General features: G+C 38.3%; 1 protein-coding gene across 4 annotated transcripts in view; it reads right to left on the minus strand.

Moving 5' to 3' along the window:
• SLIT3 (slit homolog 3 (Drosophila)) overlaps positions 1–24,446 on the minus strand; it is a 531,488-nt gene that overhangs the window by 217,244 nt on the left and 289,798 nt on the right. For all 4 annotated transcript variants that reach the window (XM_010579134.1, XM_010579133.1, XM_010579136.1 and 1 more), the window contains exon 6: positions 13,337–13,408. In XM_010579134.1, the coding sequence (XP_010577436.1) occupies positions 13,337–13,408 (72 nt within the window). The remainder of the gene's footprint in view (positions 1–13,336; positions 13,409–24,446) is intronic.

Here is a 24,446-nt window from a genome sequence, read left to right on the forward strand (position 1 = left end):
TTAACTTGGGAGGCTGACATCAGAAATATGACTAGTCTCAAGGATACAGAGAAAAGAAAATGTTCTTTTTAGAAATGTATGAAAAAATAAAATAAATAAGCTTAGATGGAATTATGCACAAAAGTGCCAGCAGTGTTTACTGCTACAATTGCCTGATTCTTCCCATTCTGCGGCTGATTTTAATTTGCATATAACTGTCAGATTTTAACTATTAAACTTATTATAAAGGCCAGATGTTTACGGCAGATTTTTTTTTTTCCCCTTGAAGGAGTGAGATTACTTTCAAAAACCTCAGGCTTTGGGGAAATTGGGTTATTACAATAAAAAATTCTTTGTTTAAAATCCCTCTGTTGTCACCCAGCAAGAACCAGGGTGACCACATTTGCCTATAGCAATAACTTTAGGGCATATTACCTTAAGTCCTGTAATTGCTGCATTAACTTTCCCTAGAGACTGGCTGTGCCTTAGCTGGAGTCTCTGAGACTGGGGAGGTCAGGAGCTGAGGCTAAGAGCAGAGGAGAGGGAAAGACAGGACCAGCAGCTAAGAAAATGGTTGGGCAAGCTATCTGGGTAAAGAGATTGGGACTAGGAATCAGTGCAAATGGGTAAAAGAGGCTGAAAAATATCATACAGGCCTGTACAATCAAAGATTGTATTGTATGTATACAAGCAGGAGCAAAATTAAGGATCCTGGTGACTGATGTTTGGTGACTGATGCTCAAACCTTTCTGGTGTTATCTTTAGCCCTGCATTTATGTTGTATGTGCACATACGTATCATTATGCCTGAATTTACTTACTTACAACAACACGCAAATAAACAAAACATGCTAAAACAAGATAAAGGAGAAAATAGAAGAACAGAATAGAATAGAATAAGCCAAGATAAGGTAAAATAACATATAATAAAGGTTATACAGAGAATGAGGGTACACAATTCATCTAGGTTGTGGACTTTTGTTAGATGTTATGTCAAGAACGTCATTCGCGTGGTCTTACATGAAACGTTTTATCACTTGCCCTTAAGGAAGACTGCTCTTTCTATATACAGAAAACCATATCTATTTTTGCACACAATCAAATCACCACTGTACAAAATACAGGTACCAGTTGCAACCCCCAATTCTTTCTAACACCTATGCCCAGTGAGAGTTGAAAAAGCTTTTTAGAGAAATTTCAATCAGCTGTTCAATCTCCTACATGACATTCTAATTCTAGGCAGAAAATACAAATTCAATTCAGCCTGAATGGAAATTTTAGTTATAAAAGCACTGGTGCAAAGACAAAAGAATGTAAGCTGAAATTATTCTGCCACTGCTTTATTTTTAAATTAAGGATTCTCCAATGAGTTATTTTTCTAAACTCAAAAATGTCACAAGAAACACTGCCTTCACTTTTTTTTTTTGAATCAAGAAATTTTCTCAAGTCTTTGCCCAAAGGCTACACATTTTTCAGTTCACTGTATTGGGAATGACTGCTGTGGCTCTAAGTCCCAATTACATCCATGATTTTCTGTAAGTATTTGGACTCATTAAAAGAAAAGAATTTCTGCAAATACTGAATAAATGTTTTACATCATCAGGGTGGTTTTGATGTTTCTCTATGGTATCTAATTTCCAGGGCTGATATTATTGCCTAGAACCACTGGGAACAAGTCCAATTATCATAATACCCAAACCAATGTCCACTGAAATCAGTGCAAGTCCTGTTGCTGATTTCAGCAGAGTGTGAATCTAGTCCCTGCAATCTACTTATTTAGGTGCAGATTTTCACAAGAGCCATAGTGAATGAAAATATAATTGTATTCAATTTCAACTCACCTAAATTTTGGGTTATAGATTCATTTGAAAATCTCTTGTTTAATGAATTAATATAATGAAATTACTAATAGAATTATATTACTTTAATATAAATTAATTGTTAAAGACATACTTTTTTTTTTTTTAAGGTTAGACAGAGATATCTCTTACTAAATATGGCTCTTGGTGTTATCCAACTGCATGTATGTCAACTACTTCAGTTTATGGATTCTGTGTTACTCCTGCCAAAATCAGTGGAAACTGGATTGAGTTCTCGCTGCATACAGAGGTCTGAAAGCCTGCTGAACTGTCTTTATGGAAAGGATGAAAAAGATTCAACAAGACAGAGTCACATCATACGAATCGTAAGTTTGACGCATCAGTACTTCAGCAAAATAAAACAGTTTTCATGTTCCTGCCTGAACGGTTGTTTCTGTTTAGTCCATTCTGAAGCTAAAGCAGTCTTATAAACATAATCCAAACTATTGCAGTCCAACTCTACAACTTGAAAGGAGCAAGAAACATTTGCCATTTGTTCAGGCTGAAGGCATTTAATGAAAGAGATTTCCAAGGTAAAAGGTTTCAGCATCCAGTCAGTTGAGTGCTGTGGTTTTCTTACAGGACTCCACCGAAAGAAATTCTAAAGAAACTGATTAAATTTGGATCAGAAAGGAACAGTCTCATTCTTCAAAACTGTGTTTTAATTTGCCCCATCCTGAGTACACTGCAACCTTAATGCTATAACCTCATGGTAAAAGCCTCTATTTTGATAGACTTCCCTACCATAATGAACATATCCTTTTCGTACTTGTTGGCGTAACACACCCAGGAACAGAAACGCTATTCCAAGTGGCAGATAGAAGTTAGTTGTCTTTTCAGAGCTAGAGAAAGTGACAAAAAATGGACTTCTACATCCATTGTAAGGGGCTGCGTGACAATATTCAGTCTCTTTGGGACGGTCATTGTGCCAGCCTGATGCCACTTCATCAACTGCCGCAATGCGGCACTGCCTGCGGGACTGCGGATTCCTGCAAGTCCCATGCTGACCACTAGGACCAAAGGAGGGGTGAGCTGGCAAACCCCATGTATGCAGCAGGCAGCTGCTTGAGAAGCATAAATATAACAATGAATAGAAATGACAGTGGCCACAGTTTAGCCGGAGCGTCTGTGTGTCAGTGCAAAAAGTTCTACAAAAGCCTTTTAGGAGGCAGGCAATTGGCACCCATAGAGAGTGGGCTGCCAGAACCCCTGGTTTCCATTTCCTTCCAATGACAGACCTATCAGGTCCTGCAGGCAAAATAATGCCCTTTAATCCTCTTGCCGGAGGAGCCCCCCTGATTTCGGGAGCCTGGTGTCTCAGCTGCCCCTCGGCTCCCAAGGCCATTGGCATTAACACTGGGAGAAGGCAGTGGGAAGAGATCTTTCATAGTTCCAGCAACACGACAATGGGCATGGTGTGGCACAGAACCGCAAAGGCAATTCTCAATTTTTGACAGCAGAGGAAGGAAAAGAAGCAAATCTTTTAAAGAGGGAGCTTCACCTTTACTGCCAAAAGTGCACCCTCAAAATGCAAGAGACGCAGACCATATTTGTGGAATAATTTTATATTCTACAGTATGTGATGCCCCTACCTGCAATTCATACATGCTAGAAATTAAGGCTAATATATAGGCTTATATAAACGCACATGAATGAAATAGGGAATGTGTGATATACACATTCTGTGAATTTAGAGTTGCATGTATGAACAGTTGTTAAGGAAAAGTTACATTTACAGAGGAAACAAATGTTTTGAAAGAACAAAGACAACACGTAGTTCCTAGACAAGGGCAATTGCATGTTTCTTGGTGAAGCTGGAAAGGGATCTGCTTTCCATCAGGATTTTCTTTTAGTAATACATTAGGCAGCACTTGTGTGCATCACACAAGAAAAAGGTCAATATGTTTAAAAACACCTATCTTTCCAATTTTTAAATTTCTCCCAAACACCACCTGCCCATGAGAAGCAGCAATACCTGCTTATATTCATGCATGCGTATGCAATACAGCTACGAAACCATAACAATTTGAATAGCAAATACTCACAGTGTTTCATTTGCGTTCAGTCCACAGAGTGAAAAAGTGCAAAAAAAAAATACACACAGGAAAAAAATCGAAGCACTCATGATCTGTTCAGGAATATTCTACAAGCGCTAGAAGTAGCTAAATAAAAGGAGTCAATTGTTCTCCATACACAGCTGTTTCTCTGTAATATCTGCATGCATACAAAATAAAATATAACTGCCATTGTGGATGGTCTGTCCTAACTGTTTCAGCCTAAGTATTAGCTGAAGTGCCTCACCTGATCTCTAACGCCCTAGCCGTGGACGGGAAGACAGGGTGTCTTGCAGATAAAATGGACCCAACCCTTTTAAGACATCATTGAAATTGCCCAAGGAGCCAGTAAGAAGCTTGGGTGCTTGCAGAGAGGACTACCCCCCTCCCCAGAGCCCGCCCAGCCCGCAACCTCCTCTTGCACCAACGGGGGCTTCTCAGCGGCCTTCGAGCATCGTCGCAGAGATGCTGCATTGCGGCAATTTATCGATCACAGTAGCCAAGTCCAAAGCTGAAAGCCATGAACAAGGTCTGCTTTCCCACCCTCCCTTCTCCCAACAAAGCATTTTTGGTGAAATATACCATCTAAGATTCTAATGGCAAAAGATGCAAAAGCAAATCTAAATTAGCAATCTGGTGAACAAAGACGTTGTTCAGTATATGCTCCTACATCCCTTTAACACAGCCATCACCTTGTCTTCCACAATGTTGTCTTCTATTTTACCCTCAAATAAATCCCAATCTCAGCCATAGTCTGGCACTTTCAAGCCACAGACATCTCATGCCACCTAGCACCGTGAAGACAAGAGGGATGCATGCAATTTTTAAAAATTAATTGCACTACTGTTCGTTGTTTCCCTCAATGGTTTTACGTAGCCACCTCATTTGATGCTCTTTCAACCAACCAAGCTATTTTCTGGGGTATCTCTAAAGTACTCAAGAGCAACATGGTATATCACAACAAAGGTTTCTGGATGACCTTACAGCATTTTAAAATTTGTTTCTAAGGCTCTGCAGATGTCCTAAGCGTGGCCATCCATCACTCGTACATACTAAAACAATGCATTTGGATTATTCACCCCAAACAGAAACTTAAGAAATGTAATTCCCCTTCAGAAGTATTGAACCAGTTAACATGAAATTGCTTCATTTATGATAACTAAATTAACATAGAAATTGTGATTATTTGGCTTCAAATTACTTTAAAATTGTTTCATACTTCCACCCTTAATGCAGCCCTTAAATTTTCTTTTTTCTTAAACAGAGAACTGGATATGCTGCATAAAGGAAGTCTAATTTACACCAATCATATGCCTTTTTTTTTAAAGTTTTAAAAATTATTTCTCCTGATTTAACCATAACATACCTGCTTTTTTCATCATATATACTTACATTATATACATAACCCTGTCAACAGCAGGAAAAAAAAGACACTATTTGATTTTTAGATCAGAAGCATCTACCTATGCATTTTTTTCAGGTGCAGATGTAATTATCTACTTCAGTTACAAGCTAACTGTCTACATATTACTGTTTTGATTTCTAATTTACTATAGATACAATATTATTGTCGCCGCTAAAATCATTGGATAATGGTAATAACAAGTAATGCATAGTATCCTGATCCCAGCAGCTACAGTTTAAGGTTAAATATCTGACACAGTGCTTGAAGTGGTAGATCAACAATTCTGCTATACAGAGCTCCCATCATAATTTTACTCTCTCTTTGCAGAGAAACCAGGATTTTGAGTCCTCTCTTTTATAAAGACTGGCTACAGCGCAGAGCCTTTGTCTATGTTGTTCTACCAGCACAGCAGAGGGACAAAAGCTACCTCTGAAAAAGACAAATCATTTATACCACTACTGGTTATAAACAATACCTTTAATTGCACACAGAAAAAAAAGAAGGTAACCATTATGTGTTTTGAAACATTTCTTAAATCAACATATTTTGCTGTTGTGGCGATTGACCCCACAGCAAGCAGGAGTTCCCGCATTCACCACCAGTACATCCAGCTACCGTAGTATCATCATCCAGATGCTTTGGGGAGTCACCTAAACAATGAATTGCAAATTATGGCATAAAATGACTACTGATCTACCCTGAACTTGTTACTTTCCCTCAAGAACTCTGTCATCATCTCAACTTTATCTTTTATTCCCATCATAGTCTTCAGCTCAGCTTTTGGTTAAGGTGTTGAGCCGCGCGTCTGCATTACATACACAGTTGAGTGTCCTCTGGATTAAGTCGTTCACATTCATTTGACTTTCAACAGTCAAAATGCTTGTTCTACATCTTTTATATTACTGACGAGGAAACTATATTAGTCAAAGGGGAGGGAGGGCAGGTCACAAGATGAGCAGAACAGAGCATGCAAATGAAACAATATCATGGGAGAGAAGCTTTGCCAGAATGTCTCCTGGAGTTTTGACTTTGGAGTCTCTCAGAGCAGTGACTGCAGCACCAAAAAAGGGCTTACACTACACAAGCCATAAAACTGGGCTTCCTCAAAAAGCATATTGGTCAGTGATTCATGAAACTAATAATTCTAACCTGGCACTGCTCTTATCTTGATAAGTTCTGCAGCCCGCACGGCTCCAGGCTATTCTTAAAGGGAAAAAAACCCTCCAACCTAATGGGAGCAGGAAAGGAGAATGAGCACAGCATTCAACTACTACATATGCTCCAGGAGGGGGAAAATCCATCTTTTCTAAATATGTAATATAATTAGGCATCCACACTGAGGATTGATAGAAATGTTCATCAATTTGCTGGGACGTGCCTGGAATACTGCAGGATTAGCAAAATCATTGATCAATGAATTTATGCAAATATATTCTCCCCATAAAGAGAGAGTTACATTACATCTGTAACAGGCATCAGTGATTTTCAGAGGCCCTCTCTTGCCCGCTCTTATTTTATCTCAGCTGGTCTTTGATATAAAGCCTGTCACCACAGTGCCATCTGGATAGTGTTCCTTTCACTATGCTGTACTTCCAACCTCACATTTTGTAATATGTTATAGAACAGAGGTTACCTCAGATTTCATTTCCATATCTTGAGCAATGACACCAGATCTCTCAGCGACATGTATCAGCAAATAATGACATTTCTTATCAAGCAATCATGTAAGCACCCCATCTTTCCTCCATCAATTCTTTATGGTAATTATGTACCTTATTTCACTAGGGTCCATTAGGGGTGCAGTATTTTTCTAAAAGTTCTCCAGAAAAAGGCATTTCTGTAGTTAATCTTATCTCCAACTGATTTATATAACAGAAACCTTTCTAATGACACCAGCCAGGTTCTTCAGCAGCATTCCTCCTTCCCTTAAAGACCTACAGCAATACAGGAGGCAGGAAGAATGGGACGGGTATAAACTACAGGACAGTCTAGTAAGTAATGGAGTAAAGAAAAATAGAAATTATCATTTGTCCACTGATACCTCTATACTCTGGGTGCACTGCTTCTCAATTGCCAAACTGACTTTTGTTCTTCCTCTGGCATAACTTGATTGCTCGTGATAGAAGTTCAACGTGGAAAACTGAGGATACTCTTAGAAAAGCCAAACTCCTTGTTTTTCACCTAATTTCACCTAACTAGTAGATACTTCATTTACTCATGTACTGCCAATGGTTACTCCCTTCAGTTTTGTTCTTACGACACGTATTATGTACATGCAGACTGATGAAATAACTAACAATTGTAAATTCATTTTATTCATTTACATACATTTGAGCTAACATATACCCTTGGGTAAAAAAAGAAAACAAAACAAAACACCAAAAAAACCCCCAATCATTTTAATTCTACTGTACTAAAACAGCTATGCACATTTTAAATAGAAATCTCATTTTCATTATTGCATGTAGGTATTTTGGTATCAGTTATAGGAACACAATTTACAGAGTTCAAATTTTATCCTGATTGCCTCAACCGATCATAATTTCCAGCAAGATAGAGGAGGAAATCACATTTGTGTGGCATTTTCAAGCTTTCATTAAGCAATGACATCTCATATATTTAGAATTATGTCATGACTTTCGCTCCCTGACTCTTCAGGTTGGGAAAGCAAATAAAAATCTTCTATCTAGTTAAGATATGCCCAGAATAGCATTTTGCAAATAAGTAAAACTGACTATATAACTGAGTGTTCAGCATACAGAAGACAACCGTAGGAACAATTAAATCCTGGCTGTAGCAAAAAATAATGATTCATGTTCAGAAAAGTTCTTAAAAGTTTGCTAGGACAAAAGGTAGTGTGTATTATAAGCACACTCATCCATGACATCTCTATCAGAAATTGCAGATTACTGATTTTTTTATGAAACAGAATCCTTTATAAAAGGAACGGATTGGATTGAAAAAAGGAAAGCATGAATAACCCTATTCCACTTGTAAAATGCTTGCAATGACTGGATGTGTCAGACAACATACAGAAGAACAGGGGATGTGGACCACAACTGGTCTGACAGATCATGCTGTGTCCCACTGAACACGACTCAGCACCAAATGAGAGTTCGAAAGAAACCAGCGTGTGGCACTTGTAGCTGTGTGCTTTTCTGGGCATCTGTTGTGGGGCAGGAAGAAGAGTGAGGCACAAATGTTTGGAGAGAAAAGGCTATATATATACAAATGCTGACAGAACAATTTCAATTTCTAAGACTCCTATTATTTTCATTTTAAGATTTCAGGGATGGAAGGGTGGTGTGTCTTAACTTATGTTTACACTTTACTATCTGAAAAATTAAATATTTTTTTTTTAAGATCAAATATTTAGGGCTCATTTGAAATGAAAGTTACAACTTAAAATTGCTGTGAATATTTGGGTGACTGTACTTGCACTTCTTCAGTATTACTTGTGAGTGAATTATCATGATTTTTCACACTAAAGTGCCCAGAGTTGAATGGCGGATTCCTGCGTGCATAGTTTGTTGCTACAGACTCAATGACAGAGTCAGTGCTCATTCATTTCAAAAAGCAGGTGAAACTCAGGAAAGAGGATTTTCAGGCTCAGAGATATTTTATGAAAGACCTACAGCAATTAACATGACTAACAACAAACAAAACCCAAAATCATTCCATAGCTCTGTACAGCACGAACTCATTTGCCTTCTGTAATAGAATACTATCCACAGACCTCCTAGGATTAGCTCTGGGTATGATAAAATCTTTGGGCTTTGGGAATTTTTTTTACAGAAAATCTGCAATGAACAAAATGTGTTCAAGCTCCAGTCCCTCTGGCTATCATTATAAAGTAGGAGGAAAAACAGCTTTTACAATATAAAACAAGGAAAATGCTCCACCTAAGTTGCCAACAGTGACTCATAATTCTTTCTGTCCTGTCCACATGGCACAACTGCCATGTCACCACACAGTTTTCAAGCTACCCTAGTGAGGCAACACAATAATAAATAAATTAAAAGGATTTTTTGCTAAATTGAGTTCTGTATCTTACTGAGTACTGTTCAGCACTTCCAGTCTAATGACAATAGCATGTTCATTCACTCAATGTTACTAGTTTAACCCGTTTGACTGAGCTTGTTGAACCACCTTGAAATTAATTCCTTTTATTTATGTATCCTAAGAGACTGAAGGTGAAATTCTGAGCCCTGAAAGAGTTTTAAATCCCATGCTTCGTAATTTTGGACATTTGGAAATGAAGCTATGGACTAATTTCTAATCTACAAAGGATATGAACGTTGTATTGCCACACACCATAAGAAATACTAGACAATTATTTTGAAGACTTCTTTGGGGGTTTTTTTGGTTTTGTTTTGTGAGGTTTTTTTAATAATCTTTAAACGTGCTTACAGCTACACTAATCATATTTCTAAATAATAACTGTTATTGACAGATATTGCTACAGGACATAACTAAAAATTAAGCAGAGGAGAAAACCTTCTCCTACTGAAAATGATGAGTTAGTTAGCGAAAGTTTCACACCAATTTTCTTCAACTTTCCTGTGCATTTCTATTCCAACAGGTCATAAGTTAATTAATAACTTTTGCCACCCCTTTACAAATACATGCATCTTTTACATTTTATTGCTCTTTCAGTGGTTACACACACCTTTCTGTGTCTTGGAACGCAAGAACAAACCCACTAAAATATGCTTTATCATCTCGCAAAAAGGGGGAAAGGCAGTATGTCAACAAGAAAAATCCCTATTTTATCAACAAATTAAAACTAAAAACTTTATGGGAAGCCATACAAAAAATCTGACTCAAAATTGAACAAAAGCAGCCCCAGTGCAAAACTACCAAGAAACAATGCCTAAGTAAGCGTGTCAGTTCTGCATGTAATTTCTCAGACATTATTTTCACCTTGCCGCAGGGGCAAAGACAATCAGCAGAAGGCACCAAAGCACTTTAAACTCAACATTTTTGCAGCTTTTTAACCCAAAATTCAGTCACCAGTAGCACTTGGCACTGCATTATGGTCTACATAGGTCAGATCATAGGATCAGGGACATCTTTTGGGACATTTGAAACACGGAAGCTCATAAAAGAAGTGATCAAAAGACTGTTTGTATTGGGAGCCGCTGTCAGTGCCTTGGTCTGATCCAAGCTTCAGCTGAAGTTAGCAACTCATTGCATCATGTCAAGTATTGAAATTAGTCACAAATTTCAGTCTTGTTTTCATCTCTGCCTTGTGCTATTTGTTGGTACAGGAACGTATTCATAACACAGAAAAAGAAAATAGAAGTAGTAAATGAAAACAGCTTGTTGATAAGCAGAAATAAGTAACGTGGTCCATGGAGTGCTCTTCATTTTGAAGGATAACTGCACAACTTCCTTCTCTTCCTACATCTACCAAATCACCAAGCTCCTTGCACTCATGTCTTTTGAGGAATTCAAGGTGAATGAAAACTGCAATCCAGAAACCAAAGTGCTTTTAAAGAAAGTGTTCTTAATTTATTTTTTTGAGTAATGATAAGCATTTTGTATCTGCCCCGAGTTTGTCTACAGAATTTAGAATTCTGTAGACGTGCGGGAGTGCAGAGAAAAGGTGCAGAAATGCAAACATTTGATATCAGAAAGGTCGCAAGATTTCAGTAAGATAAAGAAAAAATACACTATTTGGTACCCTTGCAAACTGTTCAAACAGATAATTAGATTAATTTTTGTCAGAATCATTAAATATTTTCTACGTATTGCATTACAGGTTAAAACATATCTGCATAAACTACACAGTGGGTATGAAAGGATGAAATTTGGTTTCACTTGTTAATATTCTTTGATGGTTCAAATAGCTTTAATTTTTTAACATTTATGACTGTTTTACACCTGAGGATATGATATTCTCTAGGGCATGAGCAAATTTATTTTGATAGATTAAATGCTCAAACTTTCTTCAAAGAAAAACTTGGGAAAAAATTCTGATTAGGTTGGAAGTATAAAACTCAGATTTTGTGACTGCAAGAAAAATACCTTTAGAAATAGATACTATCAAGATATTTTCTCATCTGTTAGAATTAAGATTGATTTTTCCTGTAGCAGTATGTCTGTGCTGAAAATTAAAAATGCATTACAGAACTGATTATGATGTATTTTATATATCCTCCTCTTCTCCCACTCACAAATAACTGGCATAGAATTAATCAATTAAACTCAGAGAGGTAAATAAACTAATTCAACATTTACTACATCCTGGGGAGAGGGCATGCATTCCCAGCAACTTTTTCAGAGCCTGCAGAACTCAGTATATTACAAAAAAAGGCTCTATTTATTGTCCAGCCTATTTTAGTGAAAGTTATAGCACAGTCTACTGTCAGTGGAGGACTGATTCCACAGATATGGAAAACCAGTCCATCAAAAAAAAAAAAAAAAAAAAAGTCAATTTTGTAGGAGTTCCTGGGTTTTTTTTCTTCCTTTCTTTCACCGCACAGTAGACTTTTCAATCTGACAGACAAGTAAAACTTTATAGTGGTAACACATGACTTTTCCTGAAAAGTGCTATTAATATAGAATTCAAACAATACTCTTGATAGCATAAGTTCCCAGATAAGAAACTCTGCAGATACATACTGTTAGCTCAATATAAGCAATACACGCTATTTGATCAATATCAATACTCCAGCCTGGGAGAGAGAGGGGCCAAAGGTATCTCAGCTGACGGTGACAGACAAACATGCACAGCCACCACTCCCAAGTCCCTCAGAAAGCTGAACTTGCTTCTGCTGAAACTGATGGCAAAACTCCTTTGAGCATCACTACAAGGTGGGTAGAGCCCTTGGGGAAGAATTCCCTATATTATCACATATGTATTCAAAACCACTGTGATGCGTGGCACAGCACCGTCTATAAAGCCTGTTGTTTTGCCTGTTCTCAGAAGCCAAAGACAGTGTCTTAAGTCTGCTGAACCTCCAGGTGACAGGACTGTGAGGCAGGTGCTTACTTCAACCATCTACCATTTGCTGTTTCATACCATGTTATTTAAGGGCAAGCTTTTCAGCAGTCTGAGCAGGCCTTCCCTGCTGTGTTCGAGTGTATGTTGTTTCAGTGCTGGACCAGTATTAACTCCAGTTCGGATGCTGAGGGTTGGAATTTTGGAGGGGTCGTGTCTCCCCCTCCCCGCTCCCTCTCCATTTTGGCTTAGGACTGTGTGCTTTCACAAGTATTAACACTTTCAGCTTTGCAGTATTAACTTTCAGGTAACACAGAAAGCTTTATATCAGTTCATATAGTCAAAACCTATTCCAGAAAAGGTCTCTAAGTGAACAAGTAACTATTAGTAATAAGCAAATTATCTGCTCAGATACTGAGCTCTGGGTAATATTGGATTTTACATTACAATGACGGTGCTCTAAATCTAACGTGCTTTTTCTCTGTTAGAGTCAGCTTTCATTGTCAAATCCTGTTTTTCTTTTTTTGGTCTGTGCTGCAGCTTTAACAGCCAATGTGTAAAGTTTGTGGTACATGAAGAGCACAACGTGGTGTTATTTCAGCCCTCAGAGAAGGATCCTCCCCAAAAGCCAATGACTGCACTGAACAAGCCTGCCAAACGCCCGTCTCTCCTCCCTCTTACATACCAAACACCTTTTAAACAGCTTTTTGTCTGGGGCAATTGTCAGATATCTCATAATATTGTTCCCCACGAACCTGTTACCTATCCGCCACTCGACATTACGCAGACCCGGCCAGGTTTCTGGCTGCAGAGCATACATCGGACGCACTTTGAATACTGCTGAACCCCATCTGTTCCTCACGGCAGCGAGCACGGCAATATCCCTGCTCCTCAGGAGCGACAGCAGAGAAGTCGTCTATTGTGGTTTAATTAGCAGTAACCCCAGCCTGGGGGAAGTGTGAGATTCCACTTTGCTACCTACACCACCGCTCCGAGGTGGGAAGGAAGGATATCAAGCCCCCAGCTTCGCCCAGCACTGCAGCACGGGGAGAGCCGCCCCCCCGCCGCCCCGGCACAGCACCAAGTCAACTCACAGGATCTCCAGGTCGCGCAGGGCTCGGAAGGCTCCATCTTCGATGCAGCTGATCTGGTTGTTGTCCAGTTGCCTGCAGAAAGGAAGGGAGAGGATGAAGGCTGGCTGGTACGGGCAGAACTGCCTCGGAGCGCCAGGTTGGGGGCTTCCCCGTCACCGAGGTGTCCCTCCACCCCCTCGCAGCGCCTGCTCGCCACCCGGCGCAGGGCTGCTCGGCTGCCACGCTGCTCTGGCTCTGCTCGCTGCTGTCTGACAGCGCTGCACGCTACCGCACACTGAAGCCTGTCAGGTCTCAGTAAATATTAATTGCGCCTTTTTTTTTTTTTTTTTTAAAGGCAGAAGGGAGTAATTTCATTACATTAGGGCATCCAATCCATTATGAGCTTTTACCGTCATGTCACTGAAACAATTTCATTAAGCTAAAGGCCTGTAAATCATTGGAGGTCACTGTGCTGCCCTCCGTGACCTCCCAGAATGCCTTTTTTCTTTTACTGGAAGTTGGAGTCCTCTGTCCTGACAGTACTAAATCTCCAGGCTTTATCTGCCCAAGAGCTGTGAGAGTGCATAGGGAATATACCAATTCCAAATTAGACTCAACTAATCTAATTTTATAGTCTTTTTATTATTCTAAGCACCAAATGTCTGTGGTGGTTCGATGCCTCTCTGCATTGTTACTGGCCCCATCTGGTAGCCCATTCTATTGAAAGATTTCTGACTAAATACAGATTCTGTCTAACTGCATCAGGGAGAGCAATCCAGTGACAGAAAGCATTATACACACATACACTTAAAACACTATTTTGCTTCAAAATGCGTAATTTAATATTTGGACGGTGGAGTTCTCTCATTTGTCTCCCTGCATACGTATGATTTAAATATATTTTACAATATATGTGTGGATATAGCAGTACAGCTACATCTGTCCCTTTTCCTTAGAAAATTAAAGTTGTAAGTTGTAATTTAAAATTCAGTGATTACATTTTCTGACACCTGATCCCTTAAATAAAATTATGTACCTGCCCACGTGTAAGTACAATATCTGCATTTTGTAAAAAAATAGATGCAGGCTCCCGACTATATCATACTGTCCTTTGCCCACCATAAACTTTAGATTTGGTGAGGCAGGGACCATTTGTTCTGTGTGTGTAAATTATCATGAACAAATATACCAAGATTGCATTGCAGTTTCTGGTTGCTATTAAAAAATAATAAATATATATGCAGAGATAGCAAATATATTACAATATATATATGTATAATATATTTGTATAGTTTTACCAACTTCAACTATTTGCTGTACTTAATATTTGGTCTAAATAGACATTTTTCATAGCTTTCTTATTATACAACAATAAAGTACAGACAGAGCAAATAAAACCTTTATGCACCCCTTTAAATACTGAGTTTGATCTACTAATATTGACCATCTTGAATATGTGTATATTTGAAGACTATGGGAAACTTAACCCTTGTAATGCAGCCTGGTCTTGATGAACATCATGTTTTTTAGGATTTACAGTGCATGAAAAACCAGGCACGCTATAAGGTCTACTAAAAAACTTAGCAAGCGTAAAGCCCAGCTAAGGTTTCTCATAGCTCTTGTACTTTTGGAGAATATGCTGAATCTGGCAAAACTTCAGCGATGTCTCCCATACTGACAGATACCAGGATGTGCAATCATCCAAAATGGATTTTTCTGTACCATAAGAGTTGATGCATAGTATATATACATATGTATATAAGTATATACATACATATTTATTTATGTTCTCTCCGTTACTCCCACCACCTAGCAAAGTTGCTAAAAACTATACATTTTTGACTGCTGGGAGGACCCGCGGCTGCTGAGTGGCTTTTCCCAAGATCCCTGTTTAATTGTGTGGGTTGTTAAAAATTTGTTGCTCAAACAGAAAGGACGGTGCATTTCAGGAAGAATGAACTTAAAATGAGTTAAATATAATGCTGGTTGCATGACTAAGTACTTTACACTTCAGTTGGCTTTATTAAGCGTAAAGTTGGCACATGCTAGCACGATGAAGAGAAATCAGGCGCAACTTGAGAATCACATCTCTTCTTCTACGGGAAGTACTATATATTGCCTATTTTTATTTGAGTTATACTATAATATTGATTTTTCTGCCAAAAACACTAAAATAAGCAAATAAACCCAGTATGCTAGTCACAGAGTCTTCTGATTAAAGGGCTTCATATGCGGTGTGTTGGGTTTTTTAAAAAATACTACTCTCATAGATTGGTTTTTGTTGAAAAAGCATAATGACAATCTTAATCATATTTCTATAGGTCCACTCACGCTAATGCTAACAACCAAGTTTAGTCTGTGTGATTCATCCACAGGACAACAGCAAGGGAAACCTCTAGATGCCCAGAAGACACACACTTAGCAGGATAGTCAGTAAATGGGGAAAATATTCATTAGAGATACACCCTGATTCTGTGTGCCCCATAAACTAAATCTGCAGAGTCTCTGGGTGACATCCACATGTTTAATGTTTCTTTGTAACAGAGCTTATGTTTCCTGATATCTGTCAGACCAAAACATTCACATCGGTGTTTAAGCATAAGAGTTTCTTCTGAAAAGAACTATTAGTTGTCTTAAAATTAGGCATGACTGGTTTTGAGACCCTCCGCCTCCCCGTTTATTTCTCCATGGGTAAAGATGGAAATTCTATTTCTTTGCTTCTGTACAGCACCTTGGTGAGTGGTTAAGCAGAGACTAGAGATTTGAGAGTTTAAAGTCTAAACGATGCCGTCCTTCCAAGACAATGTGTTACTTTATAAAGTTTTGAGAAAACTTCAGGTAAAGCCTTAGAGAAAGGCAAAGACAGGTGTTCAACACATACTTTTATACCCGTGAAGACAAAACAAAAATCCTGTGATGTGGGCTAGCAGCCAGATCACATACTCAAAGTGGGTAAGCTGTACATGCAACATTTGTTGAGAAGAATGTCTTACCTGAATAAAAAGCATCATATGCAGACAAAGTAAAAAATCAACTTTAAAAAAAATTTAGCAAAATCAGTAGTTCAGAATAGGTGGCACAAGTATTTCCTTGAGGAACATGCGACACTGCTCCCACTTCTTCATCGCTGCCTTCTGACTGGAGCACTCACACACACACACCCCCAGAGCACTGCTACCTGAGACACAGATCAGCTGCTCCAGGCTTACAGGTAAATTTAAAAAATGGTCTCAGTCAGCAGAAGCATTTATTCAGATTTAAATGCCATCTCTATTTGTCAGTGTTCATACCCTTTCCAGAAGATCTTTTTCTCCTCAATATTACAAACAGGATGTTATGCATGTAACAGTGTAATGTATGGTGAAAAAAGGTCAGACAACACAAACTCACATTTAAGACACCATTCTAAAATGGACAAAGTCACTTTTTATACCTCCATTCCTGCCTTTTGAAAGAATACAGCACTAAGCTCAGACTTTATCTAAAACTACCAAGTGATTCAACTGCCTCTGAAGAAAATAAGTGTTCTCACGCAGAAAAAGTGAGCCTCTATATTAAGAGGCTAAAGGATGACTGAAACCGCAATAACCAAGCTGTGTGAAATAGCCATACGATACGTATGGCACATGATAAGAGCTACAAGCCAAGGCACAAACAAATAAACACTGCCAAACTTTGAACTTCCAAGTTTTTGCTAAGTTAGATAGACATCTAACTTTTATTTGGGTGAAAGTGTTTGGGTTAAATGCCTAATCTCTCATGCATTAGACACAAAGCACTGGACTTGGGCTCGGTGATGTTGTCAGAAGGGTTCTCGCTCCAACATCAGTGAGCTGAGATCCCAGCCTGGGAAACCCAGCGGCTCGCGTGTGATTGAATTACCTACTCTGACCTCACCTAAGAGGCTCCAGGGATCCGAGATCTCCGTGACAGGCAATTAACAACCAGACAATACTAATAGATACAAAGAGCCATACCGGAAGATCGCAGAGAAAGGAGCAAAACACTCAAGCAAGGAAAATATTGAATGGGTATATGGGATTTAGGTGAAGCGTGACAGAGACAAATGCTTATAAATGATGCGAGAATTTATAAAACTATTTGGAGAAAAAGGCATCTTTCATATGGTAGAGCTATAATACATAATGCCGTATGTATTATTATAATCTGACTCTAACCATGACTCAATAGCTAGTCTCAGTTTTTATTAAAAAACAGGAAAATTATGTGACTAAATTATACGCAACTGATTGATCCTTGTCTATCTTTAAAATTGATGCTTTAAAGAAAAAACCTTAGACACAAATCACCTTTCTATGAAATGAGAAATAACATTGCATCCTAATAGATTTATATCACTGGACAGTCTATGGTTTGGCCAAGACACCGCTTTAACTATTTAAAACACAATTCCTCTGACAGAGTATAACTCCAGCTTATCCATTTAGATTTGTACATTATCTATCATACATGAAAGTTAAATTTCAAATAACATTTGGAAGGAATAGGATTTTACAATGTTGATATTCTTTTGCTATTTGAAATAATCCTCTAATTACTGAGGCTTGGAGGTTTTGCTCACAACAATAAGGAATATTTAGTTTTCAAATGCATTTGAGAGATAAAAATCCCCAGCAACAAAGCTGATATAATTTTCATCAAGCTACTAGATTGAAGATTTAAAAAAAACCAAACAAAACAACAAACAACCCAAACTGTTCTGAAACATTAAAGAATTTAATTCATCCAGGGTGAAATTTTCCAATACCAAAATTATCTAATCTTTTACTAACATTAGAAGTTAGTTAATGTTTAAAAGCCTACATTTATATTACTAGCAATGTTTCTTCATAGTACACCAACTAAGCTGATGCCATATATAAAAGCTTTCAATATTTTTTCTGCAATTAGCCATACTCACATTCATGAAGAAGAGGTCCTTCAAGCATCAACATTTCACAGTAATGAACTACATAATCAGTGTTTTGTACTTTGTTTCAGAGGGATTTTTTTTTTTTTTTTCCCATTTACAAACACTACCGAGGCCACTGCAGAGCTCAAGTGTTAATCTGGTTTTTAATTATACTGTGATGGTACTTTAATTACTATAACCTCTTTCTATATTTTGTCCAGAATCTAGTTAAATGTTTAAATAAAAGCCCGTATTAATAAGTACTGTAATAAATACTTTTCAGATTTCTTTGTTTCTTATATTTTACGTTTAGCACATTTAGCATAAAAAAAAGTGTTAGAATAGTTGCATATTTAAGAAAGCTCTACTGTTACAGATATGAAATTACTACTGTTACAAATATCTACTGTTATAGATCTGAGATTAAGCAAGAGCCATTTCCTCATTAATAAAAGACTTGCATATTTAACCAGAAGTATCCATATTAAAGTTTTTGTATTATTAAAGTATTTAAAGGAATTTTCAATAGCCATTTCACTGGAAGGTAAATTCACTGTAACTTATTATAGAATTGTTGTTAGAAAAAAATGAATTTTGTTAATTATATCTCCAAAAGAACCTCAGTTCGGACAACATTTTTCCCAAACCTTTTCAGTTCTTTCTTCTAATATAAACTGCTGGGTTTATGCTATCACTTTCCCATAAAGTTTATACCCTAGTACTGAAGTTCTTCCATAACCTGTAAGAATTAGAGAGACACTCTATAACATTTATTGTCCAGCCTCCAAACCAGTCGTTATATAATGTTAAGAATATTAAAATTTCAAAGGAAAGTAACACCAATACATCTATGTAAAATTTCTCACATACTAACCTAAAGTCCTTATCCTTAAATTAAATTGATAAGGAAGCACCATAAATGGTAATAGATGGTCCTTTGAAGTCATACTAAATTCAATTAAATTGAAATAATATAAAGTTGTTTCAAAGTAGCTTTTAATGCATTTTTCATGTTTAATTTTTACTCTTTATTGATGCTTTACTAAAATCGTTCTATAAGAGCTTGCTTGTATTAGAAAATTTAAAGAATTGATACATTGAAGTCAACATTTAAATAATTTTCAAGTGGAGTAAATTGGTGGTGCAAAATAAATGACAGAGCTGCTGCGATCAAGCTGAAATCTCCCTCTGGGATTTTTACAAGTGTTCCAAAACTCTTTTTTGTTTTGTTTTGTTTTGTTTCCTAAAGATGCGGTGTTGCCAAAAGCTATGGTTGAAGCATTGTGCAGAAACAGCTCATCTGCATGAAATAGTTGGGCAGTGTCATAGTCTCTGTCTTCAGTTTTCATACCCGACCTATGTTGCCAGGTTGTTAAATAAGGAGGGAGGGATATCTGATTTGGAGGGGAAGAGCTGTTTGTAAATAATTACTGTCCAGACTATTCAAAACTGTTAAGTATTTACTCTAAGTCTTTTTATGATATTAACTCACAATTCAAAATGTTGCTGTCAAAAGTAGACATCATATTAGCTTAATGCAAAACTTAAGTGGCAAATGAACATGTAGACTACTCCTGCCTCCTCCGACATGGATAAATACACACAAATCCAAGATTTTCTTTCAATATCAAGGGGTTTAGAACAATTTTTTTTTTTTTTTAACTCTCTCTGGTTGCTGATGTAACAAATAGTGCATACCAAGCACAGAAATGGCTGTCTCCATAGCAATTGGGGCAGGTTTTGCGGTTTCCCTAGTTACTCTTGACTGATAACCATCTGTTGTTCTCCTCTGCTATAGCCCCAAAGGGGAAAAGGGGAAGAAATGAGGAAGATAAAATGGGTGTTAGAGAATACAAAACTTATTTACTATAGAGTTTTTTACATTTTCAGGTTTGCACTTATTAAATTTTTGGTTTATTTATTGTTATTTTCAGTTGACAAGTATCAAATAGCACATGTAAAGGAAAGTTCTAATTCTAAAAGGTTACTAATCATTCACCTTATTAATAGGAAATCATACTAGGGAATCATATTAGGAATATTAATAGGAAATCATATCATTAGGGATGCTACTATGAAACTGTGGAAAATGTGAAACTAAGGCACTTAAATAGAAAACAACACACAGATATTTAATCTCGATAATTAGTAGAAACGTGTAATTTACAAAGAGCATGAGGTAGAGGAGGTGCAGAAGGTTAGCATCCACCTAGCTGCTGCAGGTGGAATAGGATCATGAAGTAACTGCTACTTTCCAGCCCTGACCTGCAATAATGGCTGGAAGTTACCTCTGTTTACATGTTTGTGGCCATCACTTCCATCAAACCTTGAGCCCCTTCCTCCCCTTCAGCGTCCCTGTGTGGTGCCCTAAGGAAGACACAGGTACAGCAGCCCTGCAGGGACGAGGCTGCCCATGCCCGCACCCCTCCTCGAGGACAGCCGCACGGCTGCACCTGCACCATGGGCAGCCCCCAATGGCCCCACTGCCTGAGGCATGCGTCAAGATGCCTACTATAAGCAAGGTCAATGTTTATATAGGCTCGTGTACTATCATGGTATTATTTACATGGAACTAATAGCACATAAGTCATGCTCATTTTGAAGGAAAACCAAATAAGCCTCCACAGGCTAGCTGTTACGGCAGATCAATATAGCAGCACGCATTTTTCCCTTGAAAATGAGTCAGTGCATATGCTCTGTGTAGTAACAAATTCATTGCAGATCAAAACTTAAAAGAGAAAGATACAGAATGCTCCATCCCTTAATATTAAAATTTGTATAAGCTGTCAGCTGTCAAAGACAGACAACATTTGTTTGGAGCTACCAGTATTTCTAAAACGCAGCTTCAGTAGGCCAGAGGAGGGTAAGAAGCTCTACAGAGTGACGCAACGAGGCAGGGTTATTGCTCCGCTGGTTCTTATCCACGGCGCAGGACAGGAGACGTTCTGGACACAGATGACGTTACTGCTGCCTCGAGGACACCACCGAAGGGCTTCCCTGGGGCTGCCTGGGCGCCCGGCTCCTGCCAGCGGGAGCTCAGGCAGCACAGGGCTGCGCAGAGCTTATCGGGAGAAGGGGCTAACGATGCCCACGTGTACTGCCAGGATAAAGGGTGGGATGTAGGAAAGCAAGGTGGTTATTTAACAGGTACGCTTAGCAAAAATCGTTTTAATTCTGGTGTTTCGTTGTTTACACATTTTTCTTATTAATAATTTACTAAATTCAGCTCTGAGAGGAAAGCTGGGGCTCTCATGCCTCTAAGAGGCTTAGACTTTTTCAGCAAACATGAAAATTACATGACAAGATAGAGGTTGTGGCAGAGAGCAAATGCAATAGAACTTGGCAATTAAGCGAAGGTAAACGTGCCCGAGGGCCAGACACCAGAAGCACCTATTTTACACAGTTAGGAAGATGACAGAGCAAAAAGGAATCTTGACATTCAATCTCCAGACATCTGTCCCCTTTGAAATCACATATTACATTAGATTAATTCTATCACCTGCAGTCATACAATGACTTATGTTTTCTAGCTCTTAAGACAAAAATTAGAAGGAAATAATACCAAAACAGTAAATGTTGTAAGTAAAGTCACAGCAGAGTGTCAACCTTGTTACGTGGCTGCTAAATTTGGGCAAACCAGTAAAGATTCTTGTGCTTTGGTGACTTTTTTTTTTAAATTAGAAAATTAGTATTAATACCTAGTGGATCAATACCCAAGCAATTAACATCTTGCAATTATGAACTGTAGTATCTTAGTATAACACACCAATAAATTTTTCAATCAGATCCTGGTTTATCACGCTTTTAAAAAAAAACAAAACCAAAAATGGCCCGCTAAAGCTGGAGAAGGAAGAACAGTTTTGAATATCTCAGTGCCCCATTTTGGTTTGGGGGATTATTTTTTTTTAACGTGGTTGTATTCAGTTCCTCAACATCCAAGAAGTGCTAAAATAATAATTAAAACCCACAGTCACTGGAGCATGGTTAATGAACACTACATATTTCAAGATGCTCCATTAGTTTTAAATCACTCTGATACAGGTTTCCAGTACTGATCCTGCTTAGCACAGGCTAGGAAGCTTTTCTATGGTGTTCCAAAGACCAGGCCATTTCATCTTTAATACAGTCATGGGCTCCAATTTTAGGGTAAGTGGCACTCTAGATGATGAAAGGTGTATGAGGGACTGCTTCCAGGTTTTTTGTTTGGTTTTACCCCTTTTCTCTTATATGGATGAGGCAAAAGCAACTCACCTTTGAGACATCAAATTTAAATTATTCTAGTAATTTCTGCTGTAAAATTGTCCACTGAAAAATAACCAATGAAAAATAAGTGTTTTCAATTACTTTAAGACAAGGAGCAATCTGGCTTAGCTACAGCTTTGTCTTGTTCACTGCCTACCTCTCTGGGCATTATCAAAGTCAGAGATTTTGTTTTTAACACGCAAACGCTCCTAAATGACTGAGGTCCACATGCAGCTCCAAATTCTGACTCCTCACTCTGATTACATGTTTCTCTGCTTTGCAGGTGTGTGACTTCTCAGGCCTACTGAAAAAGAGCAGCAGACCCAAGTACATCATATAACTATGCTCCTAAGGCTGTTGCCCTCTTACTGATATAAAATAAGGCCAGCAATGGATACTATAAAAATGTTTGAAAATCGTTTTCCAGTTGTTGCTTCAATGCACTTGCAACGTCCTGATTCTCTGTTTTTAAGAGTCTTTATATTTGTCATTTCTTAGCATCACATCTCATTCTGCAAGTCAGGTCTGTGGTTGACTTGTAATCAATACTAGATAAGCATATGGGCAAGTTTAGATGAGTCAATGTTAAGGGTGGGAGAGAGACATTAGAATTCAGCCTGAAGTTTCTGAGCTTTTAAGGCATTTACATCAAACTTTATTCTCACTACTCAAGGCAATGACTTCAAGTTCCACATCCAAATTCCCACTGGAATTACTTCTTATGGTCTGACTCTATACTTCATTGCCCCAAATTTGCTTGTTCTCCTATGTGATTTCAAACAAGTAAGTTAAGATAATATGAGCTCTGGATTTCTGCATTACCCACTTACGCTACAAAAACTTTGATGAAAGGGTAGGCTCTTGTTGTGCAGTTTTATATATTTATTTATATTTGTACTGTGTTCATAATAATAGTACTCTGCACTTCTCTGGGCACTCTGTGTGCTTTTATGTGTAACTTACATAGTTACATAAGTACATTTGCTTACTCATATGTGAGTACTTGTGTATGTACTTACATACAAGTAAGCAAATAACACTCTGCTTACTCTGAAAAGACTAGTAAGGGGTTCAGATAGGCGCTAAATTCTGCTATTTTGTTACTGTTACAAAGTGGGGTATATCTGACAAACAGAGTGTAAAAAAGAAACCAGCATTTCTGAATCAGGGAAGATCCTTCAGTGAAAAAGCAGTGACTGTCTTGAGAGCGGCTTCAGGACTGGGAGGGTGCTGGGTCACTGCCTTACCAGGGAGCTAGAAGACTAGCAATGTGAAAGCACCTTTGTCACAGCGATCCCAAAACATTAGGAAATCATTTGTGTAGGGAAGTGGGTAAGCTGTGAGCAGTTGCAGAACGGAAGACTTTCAACTGGAGACTGCTCTGGGGCCATACACTTGCACACACTTTGCTTTAACTGCTGAACTTTCACCAAACAGCCTTCTCCAAACTTACAACCTTTCACTCACAGATGTGAGTGTTGTCTTATCCTGTCTGCTATATGATGAGGTCCATGGGGGAGGAAACCTCATTTCTGTGTGCATTCAGAGTCCTGTGTGCAAGAGTCCTGAGCAGGCCAGCCTAAAGGTGACTTCTCAAGACCAGCATTGCCGAAGTCCACTCACAGACGTGAAATGTTTGTTCGACAGTTATACATGAATTTGAAGACCCATTCTTCTTCCTCCAGTAGTTGTCCATATTCAACTTAATCGTCCCATGACATATTTCGTAAAGATGTCACACAAACTATGCCTCTGTGACTTGTGTTCTCCTCTGCCAGCAACTCCTTTGTCCAAGTCTATACCAGGTCTGGAACACTTGCAAAACTCACCTACGCTGTCAGTGAAACACCTGCACATAACAAATGAAGGCCCCAAACACTTAACAGGGCATCTACAGAACAAGAAGCGTTAGGAAAGAATAACTAGTTTTGGGAAGGGAAGGGAAAGGGGAGAGGGGAGAGGGGAGAGGGGAAAGGG

This window comes from Haliaeetus leucocephalus, unplaced genomic scaffold (genome assembly GCF_000737465.1).
Source record: "Haliaeetus leucocephalus isolate CR32 unplaced genomic scaffold, Haliaeetus_leucocephalus-4.0 Scaffold656, whole genome shotgun sequence".
NCBI classification, from domain to species: domain Eukaryota; kingdom Metazoa; phylum Chordata; class Aves; order Accipitriformes; family Accipitridae; genus Haliaeetus; species Haliaeetus leucocephalus.